A 13,654-nucleotide genomic window follows, 5' to 3' on the forward strand; every position below is an offset into this window, starting at 1 on the left:
CCCCTCCCCCCCCCACAGTGACTACATACAGCCCCCCCCCCCCTCCCACAGTGAGTACATGGAGCACTGCCCCCCCCCCTCCCTCTCCCTCACTCCCCCCTCCCCCCTCCCCCTCTCCCTCCCACAGTGACTACATAGAGCCCCCTCCCCCCCACAGTGACTACATAGAGCCCCCCCCTCCCACAGTGAGTACATACAGCCCCCCCCCCCCCCCTTCCCACAGTGAGTACATGGAGCCCCCCCCCACAGTGACTACATATAGCCCCCCCCCCTCCCACAGTAACTACATACAGCCCCCTCTCCTGTGGACCATGAAAGGGGCACAAGAAAATATCGGTCACATAATCCATAATCCGTTCCGTGTCACACAATGCGCTGCGACAAAAGCCCTGTGTCTTTTTTTCGAGCCGGTGACCCAGCACGCTTCGCTTCACAATCACACGTCGGTTTCCTCCAATGACCAGTGGAGCAGCTCAATGAGTCACACTGCGCTGTGAATTAATGTCTCCTGGTTGTGATCCGTTTGTCCACAGTGTCTATGTGATGCATCAACAGGCTTTGTAAATGGACGTTCGATGGGAAAGGTGAACGAGGCTTCTTTCCGTCGATTCGTCTTCCATCTTTTCGTTTATCTCGGGGGGCACTTCTTCGCCATGACAACAGCATGCCAATATGGAGGAGCCCCTCTGATTGTCGTCGGCACCTCACCTCCGAGTCCCACTGACTCTCATCATCCTCCCCCCCCACCTCCCTCCTCCCTCCCTCCTCCTCCCCCCCCCCCCAACCCAACCTCCCGCCTCACAGGTTCGCCCGCAAGCTCCACAAGATGGTGCGGCGGTTGGCGCCCGACTGCGACGTGCGTTTCCTGAGCTCGGAGGACGGCAGCGGCAAGGGCGCGGCCATGGTGACGGCGGTGGCGTACCGGCTGGCCGTGCAGCACGCCGAGCGCCAGCGCATCCTGGACCCCCTGCGGCTGGGCCGCGAGCAGCTGCTGGAGGTGAAGCGGAGGCTGGAGGAGGCCATGGCGCAGGGGCTGGCCAAGGAGAGCCACCAGCGGGCCAGCCTCAAGATGCTGCCCACCTACGTGCGGGCCACGCCCGACGGCACAGGTGAGCTGGGGGAACGGCGGGCTGGAGAAGGCTCGGAGCTTGAAGGCATGAAAGGCATGAAGCTTTTCAGCTGCTTAGATAGATAGATGGATGGATAGATGGATAGATGGATGGATGGATAGATGGATGGATAGATGGATAGATGGATGGATAGATGGATGGATAGATGGATAGATGGATGGATAGATGGATGGATAGATGGATAGATAGATGGATAGTTAGATGGATAGATAGATGGATAGTTAGATGGATAGATAGATGGATAGATAGATGGATAGATGGATGGATGGATGGATGGATAGATAGATACATAGATAGATAGATATAGTCCTTTATTAATCCCCCTTAGGAGAAATTCACAAGTGACCAGCAGTGCAGTGGGAAAAGAGTGCGAAACAAGAGTGTATATATACAAATAAATTTACCAATTGAAATAAAATATAATAAAAAACGATTAGAATGAGATAAACATACTATGCCATACTTCAGACCACCAGCGGACAGCTGAAAAGCTAACCACCACGCGTGCATCGCTTTGCTTCAAATGGCCGCTGCTTCTTTTACTTTGGGCAAAGCTAATTATAAGAGAGATGAGAGCGTAGAACTGCAGTAGCTTTCAGTAGCTGTAAAGAAAAACAACCTAGTACCTAAACTGGTGGATGGAGAACTGAGGATTAAATATAGGATTAAAAAAAAAAAGACAACGTTGGTAATTATCAGTTCATTATCTTCATTTTTTTTTTTACCGGAGCATTTTAGTTATAATCCATATTCCCAGTTCTCTTTACACTGTCTCTGCAACAAACGGTTGACATAGATGCTTGGCAATATAGATTTTTCTATTCCACTGCATTGATTGAATTTCTGTTTAAACCTACAAAGAGTATTGATTAGCTTCCATGCCACTCTATAGCTTAATGTCTCTCTAACGGTGGTCCGTTGTGGGCTCAAGTGGACCTGTACCAGGGTTGTACCAAGTCCCCTCTTCTTCCTCCCGCTCCTGTATTCATTTCAGATTCCCTGTGTGTGTGTGTGTGTGTGTGTGTGTGTGTGTGTGTGTGTGTGTGTGTGTGTGTGTGTGTGTGTGTGTGTGTGTGTGTGTGTGTGTGTGTGTGTGTGTGTGTGTGTGTGTGTGTGTGTGTGTGTGTGTGTGTGACAACGCTCTTAACGCTGGTGGCGTAGAAACAAGTGATTACACTTTTAATAAGCTTTGTTTGGTTCACTTGCCTAAGGGCACACCTAGGTGAGGTGACACTTTGGCTCTTTGAATGGCATGCTGCCAATCAATGCTTGTTCATCACACTGTTCATATTTAAAGTGTATCAATTTGCCTGGAAACTATTTCGCCCCATCTACCTCACCCACGCTTTGCTGCTAATTTCAGAAAATTTGGATTTTGATCAATTAAGTATTTAATTGAAATGTTACGATACAATGCACCGACCTTAAAGATTAAATTAAATTCAAATTTCAACTCCGACTGAAGGAGGAGGTCCTTCCGGGCTATGTTATCACGGAGGACTGCTGACGCAGTAGTAGCGCGGTACCGGTGGGCTCCGAGGGCTGCAGCCGCTGCCGCGTCGGAGGCTAAGCGGCGGCCGTGGGAGACGTTCGGAGAGAGGCCATGGAGAAGGACTTTCGGTCGGCACCAAAGTGTTTCTGGAAGACCGTCCGGCGCCTCAGGATGGGGGAAACGGGGGAAACATCCGAGCTGTGTGTACAGTAAGGGGTGGGACTCTGTTGACCTCGACTGAGGAGGTAGTCGGACGTTGGAAGGAACGCTTTGAGGAACTCCTGAATCCGACCAACACGCCCTCTATATGATGGAGGCAGGGCTCGAGGTTGATCGCTGGATCGTCGTCAATTTCCCTGGTGGAGGTCACTGAGGTAGGCAAACGTCTCCGCAGTGGCAAAGCCCCAGGGGATCGATGAGATCCAGCCAGAAATGCTAAAAGCTCTGGGTGTTGAGGGGCTGTCATGGTTGACACGCCTATGCAACATTGCGTGGGAGTCTGGTGCAGTGCCAAAGGAGTGGCAGACCGGGGTGGTGGTTCCCCTGTTCAAAAAGGGGGACCAGAGAGTGTGTGTGCCAATTACCAGGATATCACACTTCTCAGCCTCCCTGGGAAAGTCTACTCTAAGGTGCTGGAAAGGAGGAACAATGCGGTTTCTGCCCTGGACGTGGAACTACGGACCAGCTCTTCACTCTCGCAAGGATCCTGGAGGGGGCCTGGGAGTATGCCCATCCGCTCTACATGTGTTTTGTGGATCTGGAGAAGGCATATGACCGGGTCCCCCGGGAGACACTGTGGGAGGTGCTGCGGGAGTACGGGGTAAGGGGTTCACTCCTCAGGGCCAATCCAACCTCTGTACTCCCAAAGCGAGAGCTGTGTCCGCGTTCTTGGCAGCCAGTCAGTTCCGTTCCCGGTGGGTGTTGGCCTCCGCCAGGGCTGCGCTTTGTCACCAATCCTGTTTGTGATATTCATGGCCAGGATATCGAGGTGTAGTCGTGGTGGGGGGGGGTTGCAGTTCGGTGATCTGAGGATCTCATCACTGCTCGCTGCAGATGATGGGTCCTGATGGCATCATCGGCCTGTGACCTTCAGCACTCACTGGATCGGCTGGCGGCCGAGTGTGAAGCGGCTGGGATGAGAATCAGCACCACTAATTCTGAGGCTGTGACTCTCAGCAGGAAACCGGTGGATTGCCTTCTCCGGGTAGGGAGGAGTCCTTAGCCCAAGTGAAGGAGTTCAAGTACCTCGGGGTCTTGTTCGCGAGTGAGGGTACGATGGAGCGTGAGATTGGCCGGAGAATCGGAGCAGCGGGGGCGGTATTGCGTTCGCTTTACCGCACCGTTGTGACGAAAAGAGAGCTGAGCCGCAAGGAAAAAGCTCTCGATCTACCGGTCGATCTTCGTTCCTATCCTCACCTATGGTCATGAGGTATGGGTAATGACCGAAAGGACGAGATCACGGATACAAGCGGCCGAGATGAGTTTTCTCAGGAGGGTGGCTGGCTTCTCCCTTAGGGATAGGGTGAGAAGTTCAGTCATCCGGGAGGAACTCGGATTAGAGCCGCTGCTCCTCTGCTTAGAAAGGAGTCAGTTGAGGTGGTTCATCCGGTAAGGATGCCCACTGGACGCCTCCCTTGGGAGGGGTTCCAGGCACGACCAGTGGGGAGGAGACCCCGGGGAAGACCCAGGACTAGGTGGAGAGATTATATCTCAACACTGGCCTGGGAACACCTCGGGATCCCCCCGTCAGAGCTGGTCAATGTGGCCCGGGAAAGGGAAGTCTGGGGCCCCCTGCTTGAGCTGCTGCCCCCGCGACCCGAACCCGGATAAGCGGATGACGATGAGGATGAGAAATTTAAATTTTTCCTTGAACTTTGTTTACATTGTGCGATTTATATTGCATTAGAACATGTGGGAAGTGTCCAAGTCTGATTCTAAATGTGTTGCGCGGTCCACTAAGTGGTTGGAAACCATTTCAACTACTAAAACAACCGAGGAGTTGAGTAGTCTGATGGAGGTGGGGTTAAACTTGACAACTTGACAGCTTGGTTTTTCTGATGTCATTTAGTTCAGTAGGCAGGGATAAGATGCATAAGATGCACTCTAGGGTCTGCTGTGCTAACAGGTGGTGTTATATGTGTTCTTGAAGTTGCATTTCACCTACTGTTGATGCCTTGCTCATGTGTTAAGTCTGCGTCGTCCATTGATGTCACCAAGGAACAAGTCTGAAGATGCGGATTCGATGTGCCGGGTGCACGCAGCTGTAGCTTCTGTCGTGCCTAGGACTGATTGCTAATTGGAGTGATGTAACTAATAATCAGAGCGAGCTGTCCAGAATCCCACAGCGGGAACACAAGGAAATTCAACTTCTGTGACGCTGAATTCAGTCACTGTAAAGCCCTTTGGATAAAAGCACTATATAAATTTAGTCATTTAGAATCCACTATTATCTACTATTATGAGGTGCTAAAGATGAAAGCGAAATACATAGGGTGCACCACCACGACATCTCAGCCTATTATGTCATTATTTTGTTTGTGCATCTGCTTCTATCCGGAAATGTCTGTAAAGAAAGATGTACAAGCGCAATGATGATTACAATCATGATGTACTCAACTCTCAAGGTGGCATTGTGCAAATGCCAAAATGACGTGTGTGTGTGTGTGTGTGTGTGTGACTGTGTGTGAGAGACTGTGTGTGTGTGTGTGTGTGTGTGTGTGTGTGTGTGTGTGTGTGTGTGTGTGTGTGTGTGTGTGTGTGTGTGTGTGTGTGTGTGTGTGTGTGTGTGTGTGTGTGTGTGTGTGTGTGTGTGCGTTTTGCGTTCCCACCAGAACACGGGGACTTCCTGGCTCTAGACCTCGGGGGGACGAACTTCCGAGTCCTCCTGGTGCGCGTGCGGAGCGGGAAGAAGCGCAACGTAGAGATGCACAACAAGATCTACAGCATCCCCCAAGAGACCATGCAGGGCACCGGAGAGGAGGTACGCCCAATCGGCCCTCAGCGTGGGGGCCCCCACACGCTGGCCCTCAGGGGGGCCCCCCCACGCTGGCCCTCAGCAGGGGGGCCCCCACGCTGGCCCTCAGGGGGGGGCCCCCACACACTGGCCCTCAGGGGGGCCCCCCCACGCTGGCCCTCAGGGGGGCCCCCACACGCTGGCCCTCAGGGGGGCCCCCCCACGCTGGCCCTCAGCAGGGGGGCCCCCACGCTGGCCCTCAGGGGGGGGCCCCCACACACTGGCCCTCAGGGGGGCCCCCCCACGCTGCCGAACCGTGACTTTAGTGTATCGTTACACCCCTAATGACTACAGATTTGTTAATGTGGTACTTCCTAACTTGAATCGTGTGTGTGTGTGTGTGTGCGATGTGTGTGGCCTCTAGCTCTTCGACCACATCGTCCAGTGCATCGCAGACTTCCTGGAGTACATGGGAATGAAGGGGGCCGTCCTCCCCCTGGGCTTCACCTTCTCCTTCCCCTGTCAACAGAGACAACTGGATCAGGTGAGCTGCACCACAACAGCCGGCGACTTCATTGATGCATCCTTCCTTTTGTGGCCATCATGAAGGCCAAACACGACACCACACCACACTACTCACTACGTCTAATGTCGCCGTCTTTGTCCAACGCTCTGTTCAGGGGATCCTTCTGAGATGGACCAAGGGGTTCAAGGCGAGCGGCTGCGAGGGGGAGGACGTGGTCACGCTGCTGAAAGACGCCATTCGCCGTAAAGAGGTTCACGGCTCTGTCAGCTTTTGATTAGCTCGGCCTCGGACGATTCTCCTTGCACATGTTTTTGTTTGTTGTGTGTGCTCCGGCCCTTTTAATGAAGAACAAAGATCGCTGCCGGTCTTTGTTCCACACAGGAGCGCCACTAGCTCAGCAAGTAGAGCGGGTCGGCTGGTAACCGCAAGGTTATCCCCGGCTCCGCCGTCGGTGTGTAAATGTGTGCATGAATGGGTGAATGTCAGTCAACACTGTAAAGAGCTTTGGATAAAAGCGCTATATAAATGAGGACCATTTACCATTTACTATTTACAGTGCTACCAAATTAAAAAAGTGTACCTCCTGCCCTTAACATAACACTACCTAACATAACACTACACCCACCACATAGCATAACACTGCATATCAAACACAACAGCACTGATGCACTGTTTAAGCACTACCTCATAAATATTGGCTTGTATAGTATTCTTCTTGCATATTATTTCCCTTTTTTATATATACATTTTGTACTTTTGCACATTTATGCATTTTAACTCTCACGCCTCTCGCCCACTGCACACGTCCGTCGACGGATGGCGGCTTTTTGACGTATCCCTGTGTCTTCCCGGGGTTGTATAACAAAGGCGATTTCATTGGACAGTGCACAATTGGACATGTGCGTATATATTTGCATAACGCGATCTGATTGGGTGACGGATCCGTCGCTGCCTGAAAAAGTGAAGCTTTTCTCAACTGTTGGACGCGAGAGACGGAGCCGATAAGACGGACGGACCCACAATGCATTTCGGGAGCGAAGCCCCCCGCGCAAAGTCAATGGGATCCGTCGGACGGACGTGTACAGCGTAGCAAGGGGTGTTATCGCAACCTGGCGTCTGCTGCTTGAAGCGCAATTTCCTGAGGGAGCCTTCCAGAGGGATTAATAAAGTGTCTCTGTCTGTCTGTCTGTCTGTCTTCCCTCTCATCTCTTGTCTCTTCCCTCTTGTCTCTTCCCTCTTGTCTCTTGTCTCTTGTCTCTTGTCTCTTCCCTCTTGTCTCTTCCCTCTTGTCTCTTCTCTCTTGTCTCTTCCCTCTTGTCTCTTGTCTCTTCTCTCTTGTCTCTTCCCTCTTGTCTCTTCCCTCTTGTCTCTTCCCTCTTGTCTCTTCCCTCTTGTCTCTTCTCTCTTGTCTCTTCCCTCTTGTCTCTTCCCTCTTGTCTCTTCTCTCTTGTCTCTTCCCTCTTGTCTCTTGTCTCTTCCCTCTTGTCTCTTCCCTCTTGTCTCTTCCCTCTTGTCTCTTCCCTCTTGTCTCTTGTCTCTTCTCTCTTGTCTCTTCCCTCTTGTCTCTTCCCTCTTGTCTCTTGTCTCTTCCCTCTTGTCTCTTGTCTCTTCCCTCTTGTCTCTTGTCTCTTGTCTCTTCCCTCTTGTCTCTTCCCTCTTGTCTCTTCCCTCTTGTCTCTTCCCTCTTGTCTCTTGTCTCTCGGCCCGCAGAAGTTCGACCTGGACGTGGTGGCGCTGGTCAACGACACCGTGGGGACCATGATGACCTGCGGCTACGAGGACCCCCTGTGTGAGGTGGGCCTGATCGTAGGTGAGCGGCCCCGCGCCTCTTCGCGCCACGTGACGCGCTGCGCTGTGATAAGCAGGCGATGCACGGCAGACGCCCCCTCCCCTGATGCCGTCAGTCAATTGTGTTATCTAAGAAGAAGAAGGGGGGGACCCCTGCGTGGTCGACTCCGCCATCAGTGTGTGAATGTCTGCATGAATGGGTGAATGTCAGTCAACACTGTAAAGCGCTTTGGATAAAAGCGCTAAATACATGAGGACCATTTACCAAGAAGAGCGTATAGGGAAATTATGTCACGCCACGTCAGCTTTGCACATGAATTGGCTGTCACAACCTGCAAGTACAAGACTTGAGTGATTTTGAAAAAAAAGAAGCTAACGATGTGGCTACGTTTTCACCATTCATGAGTGATATTGTTATTCGGCCCTGACTAAATGCTGGATGCTTTGGCAGATAACTAACATATTGAAGATAGATTGTCACATCAAAGCTCCAGGAGGCAGATGGAATGTTGGCGTCCTAATTGTTCTCATCCAATATCATTTGTACAACTGTAACGCAAACAAAAGGACCTTAAATGATTGAGAGATAAAAAACACAATGGTAGAGTCCAATGCTTGGGGCGTTTTGTGCATTTGGTATAGCTTCTGTGTGTAGCAGGGATGGAAATTGAAACCCGCCACACGCGGGTAGATTTGTATGCTGGCGGGTAAATTGTGTCACTATGCCCGCCACAGTGGCGGGCATAGGTCAGATCGGATTTGCATATCTAGGGGTGTACTGTACAGTATAAACGGTATAGAGAGTACACCGGTGTGAATTTGCGCTACGATATGGATTTTGACGTCACCGTGTGACCGGTAGGCTAGATGAACGCTTTCTTTTTCTTTTGTTTTTTTTTTAACTTAAAGAGCGCTAAAGAAGCAACGTAGTGCCAGAGACACAGTCGTTTATTCATAATACACTCCAGAGGCGCACACAGGCCGAGTTTTGGCCGTGTTCTATAAGATATTCTAGAACACTCCGGGAGCTCTGGCGGGCGTCCTGGAGCTATCTTAAAGACTTAAGGTCCTTCCACATCGATCTGAAGTCGCGGTTCAATCTGGACTCCAGAGAGTCAAAGCCAAAGTTCCTTTCCCCCAATTCCTTCTCCCCCATGGCCGAGATAACCCCCACTTTACTTGTTGTGGAAGTACCAGAGACGTCCCAGAACCCGGCGCAGTCTTTAATTCATAATATCATCCGGAGGCGCACACAGCTTTTGGCCGTGATATTATATATTATATTATAAAGATACCTATATATAATATAATATCATATAATATAATATTATTTAGATATAGAGCTCCGGGAGTCCGCAAACGGCAACAACCACTTTCTCCTCCTGCTGCGATTCACTCTGGACCGCAGGGAGTGAACGCTGATTGGCCGTTATGTTACGTCCCTCAGGGAGTGAACGCTGATTGGCCGTTATGTTACGTCCCTCAGGGAGTGAACGCTGATTGGCCGTTATGTTACATCCCTCAGGGAGTGAACGCTGATTGGCCGTTATGTTACGTCCCTCAGGGAGTGAACGCTGATTGGCTGATACCCCTTCAGAAGCATTTATATAGAAATTAGAAGATAAAACGAACATACTGTGATATAATACCGTTAATACCGTCTATGTCTCAAATCATACTGTGATATAACTTTTAGTCCATAGGGGGGGTCTGTGTTCAAATATAAAATGTTTTGAATTAACATGACTTAACATGGCAGATACCTGTGTATTGTAGAAATCACTTCTGATGGAAAAAATAATGTGTATGAAAAAGCTATTCTTACTATTATATTGTTTAATATTAACGCATATATATAAAAAAAATATTGCCTATAAGAAGTGGCTGGTCGATTTTTAAATCCACAGTGGCTGGTGGGCAAACAAATTTCCATCTCTGGTGTGTAGCAGCAGCCAAGATTTCAATAGACAATTTATTTTTCTCCTTTGTTAGGCTACAGGGCTGGGAGCTGAATGAGTGCAATTCTTACGTCTACTTGCACTTATTCAAGATTAGGCTATTGTGTCGGATCCTGCTCGGTATCTGGAAAAAATGACTTCACTTCATCCAATTCATTTAGTGTTTATCTATTATCCTGCCCGCACTGAAGGTTGAACATGGTAAATGGACTGCATTTTTTTTTTTAGCACTTACTGCATTTAAAAGCGCTTTACAATACTGCATAACATTCACCTATTCAGGGAACTATTATGGGTCTCGCTCAAGGACAACTCTACGCTCCCACGCTACGAGGAGCCAGGTATGGAACTAGCAACCGTCGGGTTACCAGCCAACCCGGTCTACCTCTTGAGCCGCACGCCGCCCTGAAGAGAAGTTGTTTGAGGGAATTACCATCTGCCCCTGTTTCAAAGTCCATAGCCCCGAACGCACAATGTAATAATACAATAATAATACATATTAATACATTTTAATAAGTAATGACATTGTCATTCATTTGTTTTATCGTCCTTTCAAGTGAATCAGCCCAATCAAATTCAGATGAAATTCAGATTTCTTTTAATCTTCTTATCATCTTTTAATTATTATACAGCCACTAGGCTGCTATCTTAAGTTTCTTTGTTTATATGCTTTTTGGAGCAAACTCATTAAAGTAGGCCTTTCTGCTCTCAGACACAAATGACAAGCATGGGATGTTCCAATCCCGATCGTCCTTTAGGCCCTTAGATAAACCACGTTTGTCTCCTTCACCAGGGCTCCACAGACAGCGCAGCCTCGGCTGCCTGCTACTAGATCCTCTGTTGCTTACGGCTGTACAGATGCTACTCATTACATTTTCTATCTATTTGCATTGAATATCACGGTCGAATGAGAAACTCAACTTTTGTTTTCAGTACACCGGGCCCTTAAGGCTTGGTTATTGTTCCACGTCGACGCGTCCACCGCGAGGGCCGGACGCGGCGCCTGCCAAAAAAATTGTAACCTTGCGACGAGGCGACGCAGCAGCGAAAGGGGCTGTGATCGGTCCGCTCACTAAAACCCAGACGCAGAACCAAAACCGTTCCGGTTCACGACTGCGTCGAAAGCGTCTGCGTGTGTCGTCGCGTTTGCGTCGACGTGGAACCAGAACTGAGCCTTCAGGGTTTCGTCCCCTGGATCCTTTTTTGTTGTTGGAAGCCACATTTTTTCCGGGGTGGAGATGCACATGACACGTCCTGTACCGGGGCTTTCCAGGCACGGGCACCAACGCCTGCTACATGGAGGAGATGCGGAACGTGGAGCTGGTGGAGGGCGACGAGGGCCGCATGTGCGTCAACATGGAGTGGGGGGCATTCGGCGACGGCGGGGAGCTGGACGAGCTGTGTGCCGAGTTCGACCGCGTCGTGGACGAGAGCTCCAACAACCCCGGGAAGCAGAGGTACAGAGGGAGGGGTCGAGGGCTGCATGTTCCTCCGCCGCCGCCGTGGGTTTTGAATATGAGACGATGCACTTCCATCCTCCCAGAGTCGGGGGGGGGGGGGGGGGGGGAGGAGAGGCTCGGTCAGCCTTGCACACAGACACCATGGAGCTCATGGACTCATGGAGCTCACTACACTGGGTGAAAAGTGGGATTCCCGTCCCCTTGCAGGTCAGGAAATTACTGCAAACCAGACCAATTTTCGCCAGCAAACAAGAATTGTCACGTCGCATCACTTCATGTTTTTGACTGCCTCATTTCGTCGGATACGGATTCTCTCTTGCGGAGGCGTTAATGGCCCCGATTAGCATATGAATAGCAGCGAAACCGAGCTGGCCAGATGGATTTTCTCACCCAGGGTTGGATGTAAAGAAAACGGAAAATCATTTGTGGTTGGCTGGCACCCTGGGCCTTTCTTTGCCCTGCCTAAAATTCCTCCCCAGCATTGGATGAAAAGCCTACTTTTTAAACAGGAAACTCATTCGTGATTGGTTGACAGACATGTCACTCTAGGACAGCCTGGGTCATTGTACATTTAAACCACACCCCCAACCCACATAAATGTAACCAGCCCGCTCCTCCTATATCCAATAATATTAATTTTATTAAAATTAATAATTATAATAAATTCACTAGATGGATGGATAGGTAAGAACTTTATTAATCCCTCTGGAAGGTTCCCTCAGGAAATTGCACTTCCAGCAGCAGCAGACACCGTGTTACAAATAGAATATGAGTTAAAAACAAGCATAAATGTGCAAAAGTACAAAATGCAAAAGGAAAAAAATATATATGCAGGGAAATGATAATATAGTGCACTCGGGGAGGACTTGGTGTGATCCCTGATTCCAGTAGGGTCTTGCAGCAGGCACTTCAATTGTAATGGCCTCATGCTATTGCTAGGCTTTGTCTGGGTTTCATAGTGCTGTTGCGTCTATTCTAAGAAAAGCCATATGCACTTTCTATTAGGTTAATTATGGTCTTACCTTTTCTCTTTATGCCTGACTTCACGCCTCATTTGCTCCTAATGGCAAAGATGAACTAATGCTACTCACAATACCATCATGCATTTGTTTTTCCCTAACTGCAGAACGTTTTGCTGCTGTTTTGGCACCGTGACCCGTCGGATGAGCAATGTTCTGCTTAGAGTGAAGACAACGTTATATCTCATTTACATCCGTTTACCTCCACATTGCTATTGTGTCCTAAGCGAGGCGAAAGGCAATCAGCCATCTTATGTGCCATGACAATGTGCGTGTGCTCAAGGGTACATGGAGCATTCTCAAGGGTCAGCGATGACATCAGAGCACTATTGCTTGTGCTTTGCCGGAGCATATGTCCTTGTCAGGAGGATAGGATGTATAGCATGTATTAGACAAATGGCACACAATATAAAAAGGACTTGGTTTCCGACACTAGTCGCTATTCTCACAGTTCCAACTATGATCTGTTAGGTTTATAGTCATTCGTCTTTTACCATTACTTTGTCATGTTACCCTCTCTCTTTCTGTCTCTCTATTTGCCTCTTTGCCCCTCTCGCTGTCTGTCTCTCTGCACCACTCGATGTCTGTCTCTCTCTGCTCGTCTCTCTGTCTCTCTGCCCCTCTCTCTGTCTCTCTGCCCCTCTCTCTGCCTCTCTGCCCCTCTCTCTGTCTCTCTGCCCCTCTGCCTGTCTCTCGGTCTCTCTGTCTCTCTGTCTCTCTGCCCCTCTGCCTGTCTCTCTGTCACTGTCTCTCTGTCTCTCTCTCAGGTACGAGAAGATGATCAGTGGCATGTACCTGGGTGAGATTGTGCGGAACGTGCTGCTAGAGTTCACCGCCAAGGGCCTGCTGTTCTGCGGCAAGCCCACCGAGAGGCTGAAGACACGGGGCATCTTCGAGACCAAGTTCCTGTCCCAGATCGAGAGGTGAGCCTCTTAACGGTTACGTGGACAAGAGCTCAATATTAAAACCATCCAATGTTTATTATAGATTTTTCTAAGGTTACTGGACATTCGGACATTGGGCCTCTGTAGAGGGCTATGGTTTGAACACAGTTTACTGTCCTGCCCCTGGTCATTTCTACTTTGCTTAAAATAATAAATACAAGCCGAATCACTTTTAGATTGCGTTTAGCTGTGTGTGTCTCCTCTTACTAAATCATTTCTCTGTGGAGGACGATTGTGATTCTTTATTTGTAGAATAAAGAACAATGTACGAGACGGAACCAATGAGTTGTCATATCTGCTACATATGCAACAGCAGTTTTAAAGACATAATCTCAATTGATATACTGCTGCAATATATCAGGTAATCAGGTTCGGCCATGGCAA

The 13,654-nt window shown here is 49.5% G+C and overlaps 1 protein-coding gene across 3 annotated transcripts in view; it reads left to right on the forward strand.

Annotated features, from left to right (window-relative positions):
- The window catches only part of hk2 (hexokinase 2), a 43,157-nt gene that overhangs the window by 15,084 nt on the left and 14,419 nt on the right, over nt 1-13,654 (forward strand). For 2 of the 3 annotated variants that reach the window (XM_084468444.1, XM_084468443.1), the window contains exons 10-16: nt 805-1,109; nt 5,454-5,602; nt 6,000-6,119; nt 6,256-6,351; nt 7,812-7,911; nt 11,121-11,304; nt 13,094-13,249. In XM_084468444.1, the coding sequence (XP_084324570.1) occupies nt 805-1,109; nt 5,454-5,602; nt 6,000-6,119; nt 6,256-6,351; nt 7,812-7,911; nt 11,121-11,304; nt 13,094-13,249 (1,110 nt within the window). Of the gene's footprint in view, nt 1-804; nt 1,110-5,453; nt 5,603-5,999; nt 6,120-6,255; nt 6,352-7,811; nt 8,181-11,120; nt 11,305-13,093; nt 13,250-13,654 lie in introns of those variants that run through there. The other variant, XM_084468445.1, reaches the window with a different exon arrangement.

Source organism: Micromesistius poutassou (assembly GCF_964030765.1).
Source record: "Micromesistius poutassou genome assembly, chromosome: 5".
NCBI classification, from domain to species: Eukaryota; Metazoa; Chordata; class Actinopteri; order Gadiformes; family Gadidae; genus Micromesistius; species Micromesistius poutassou.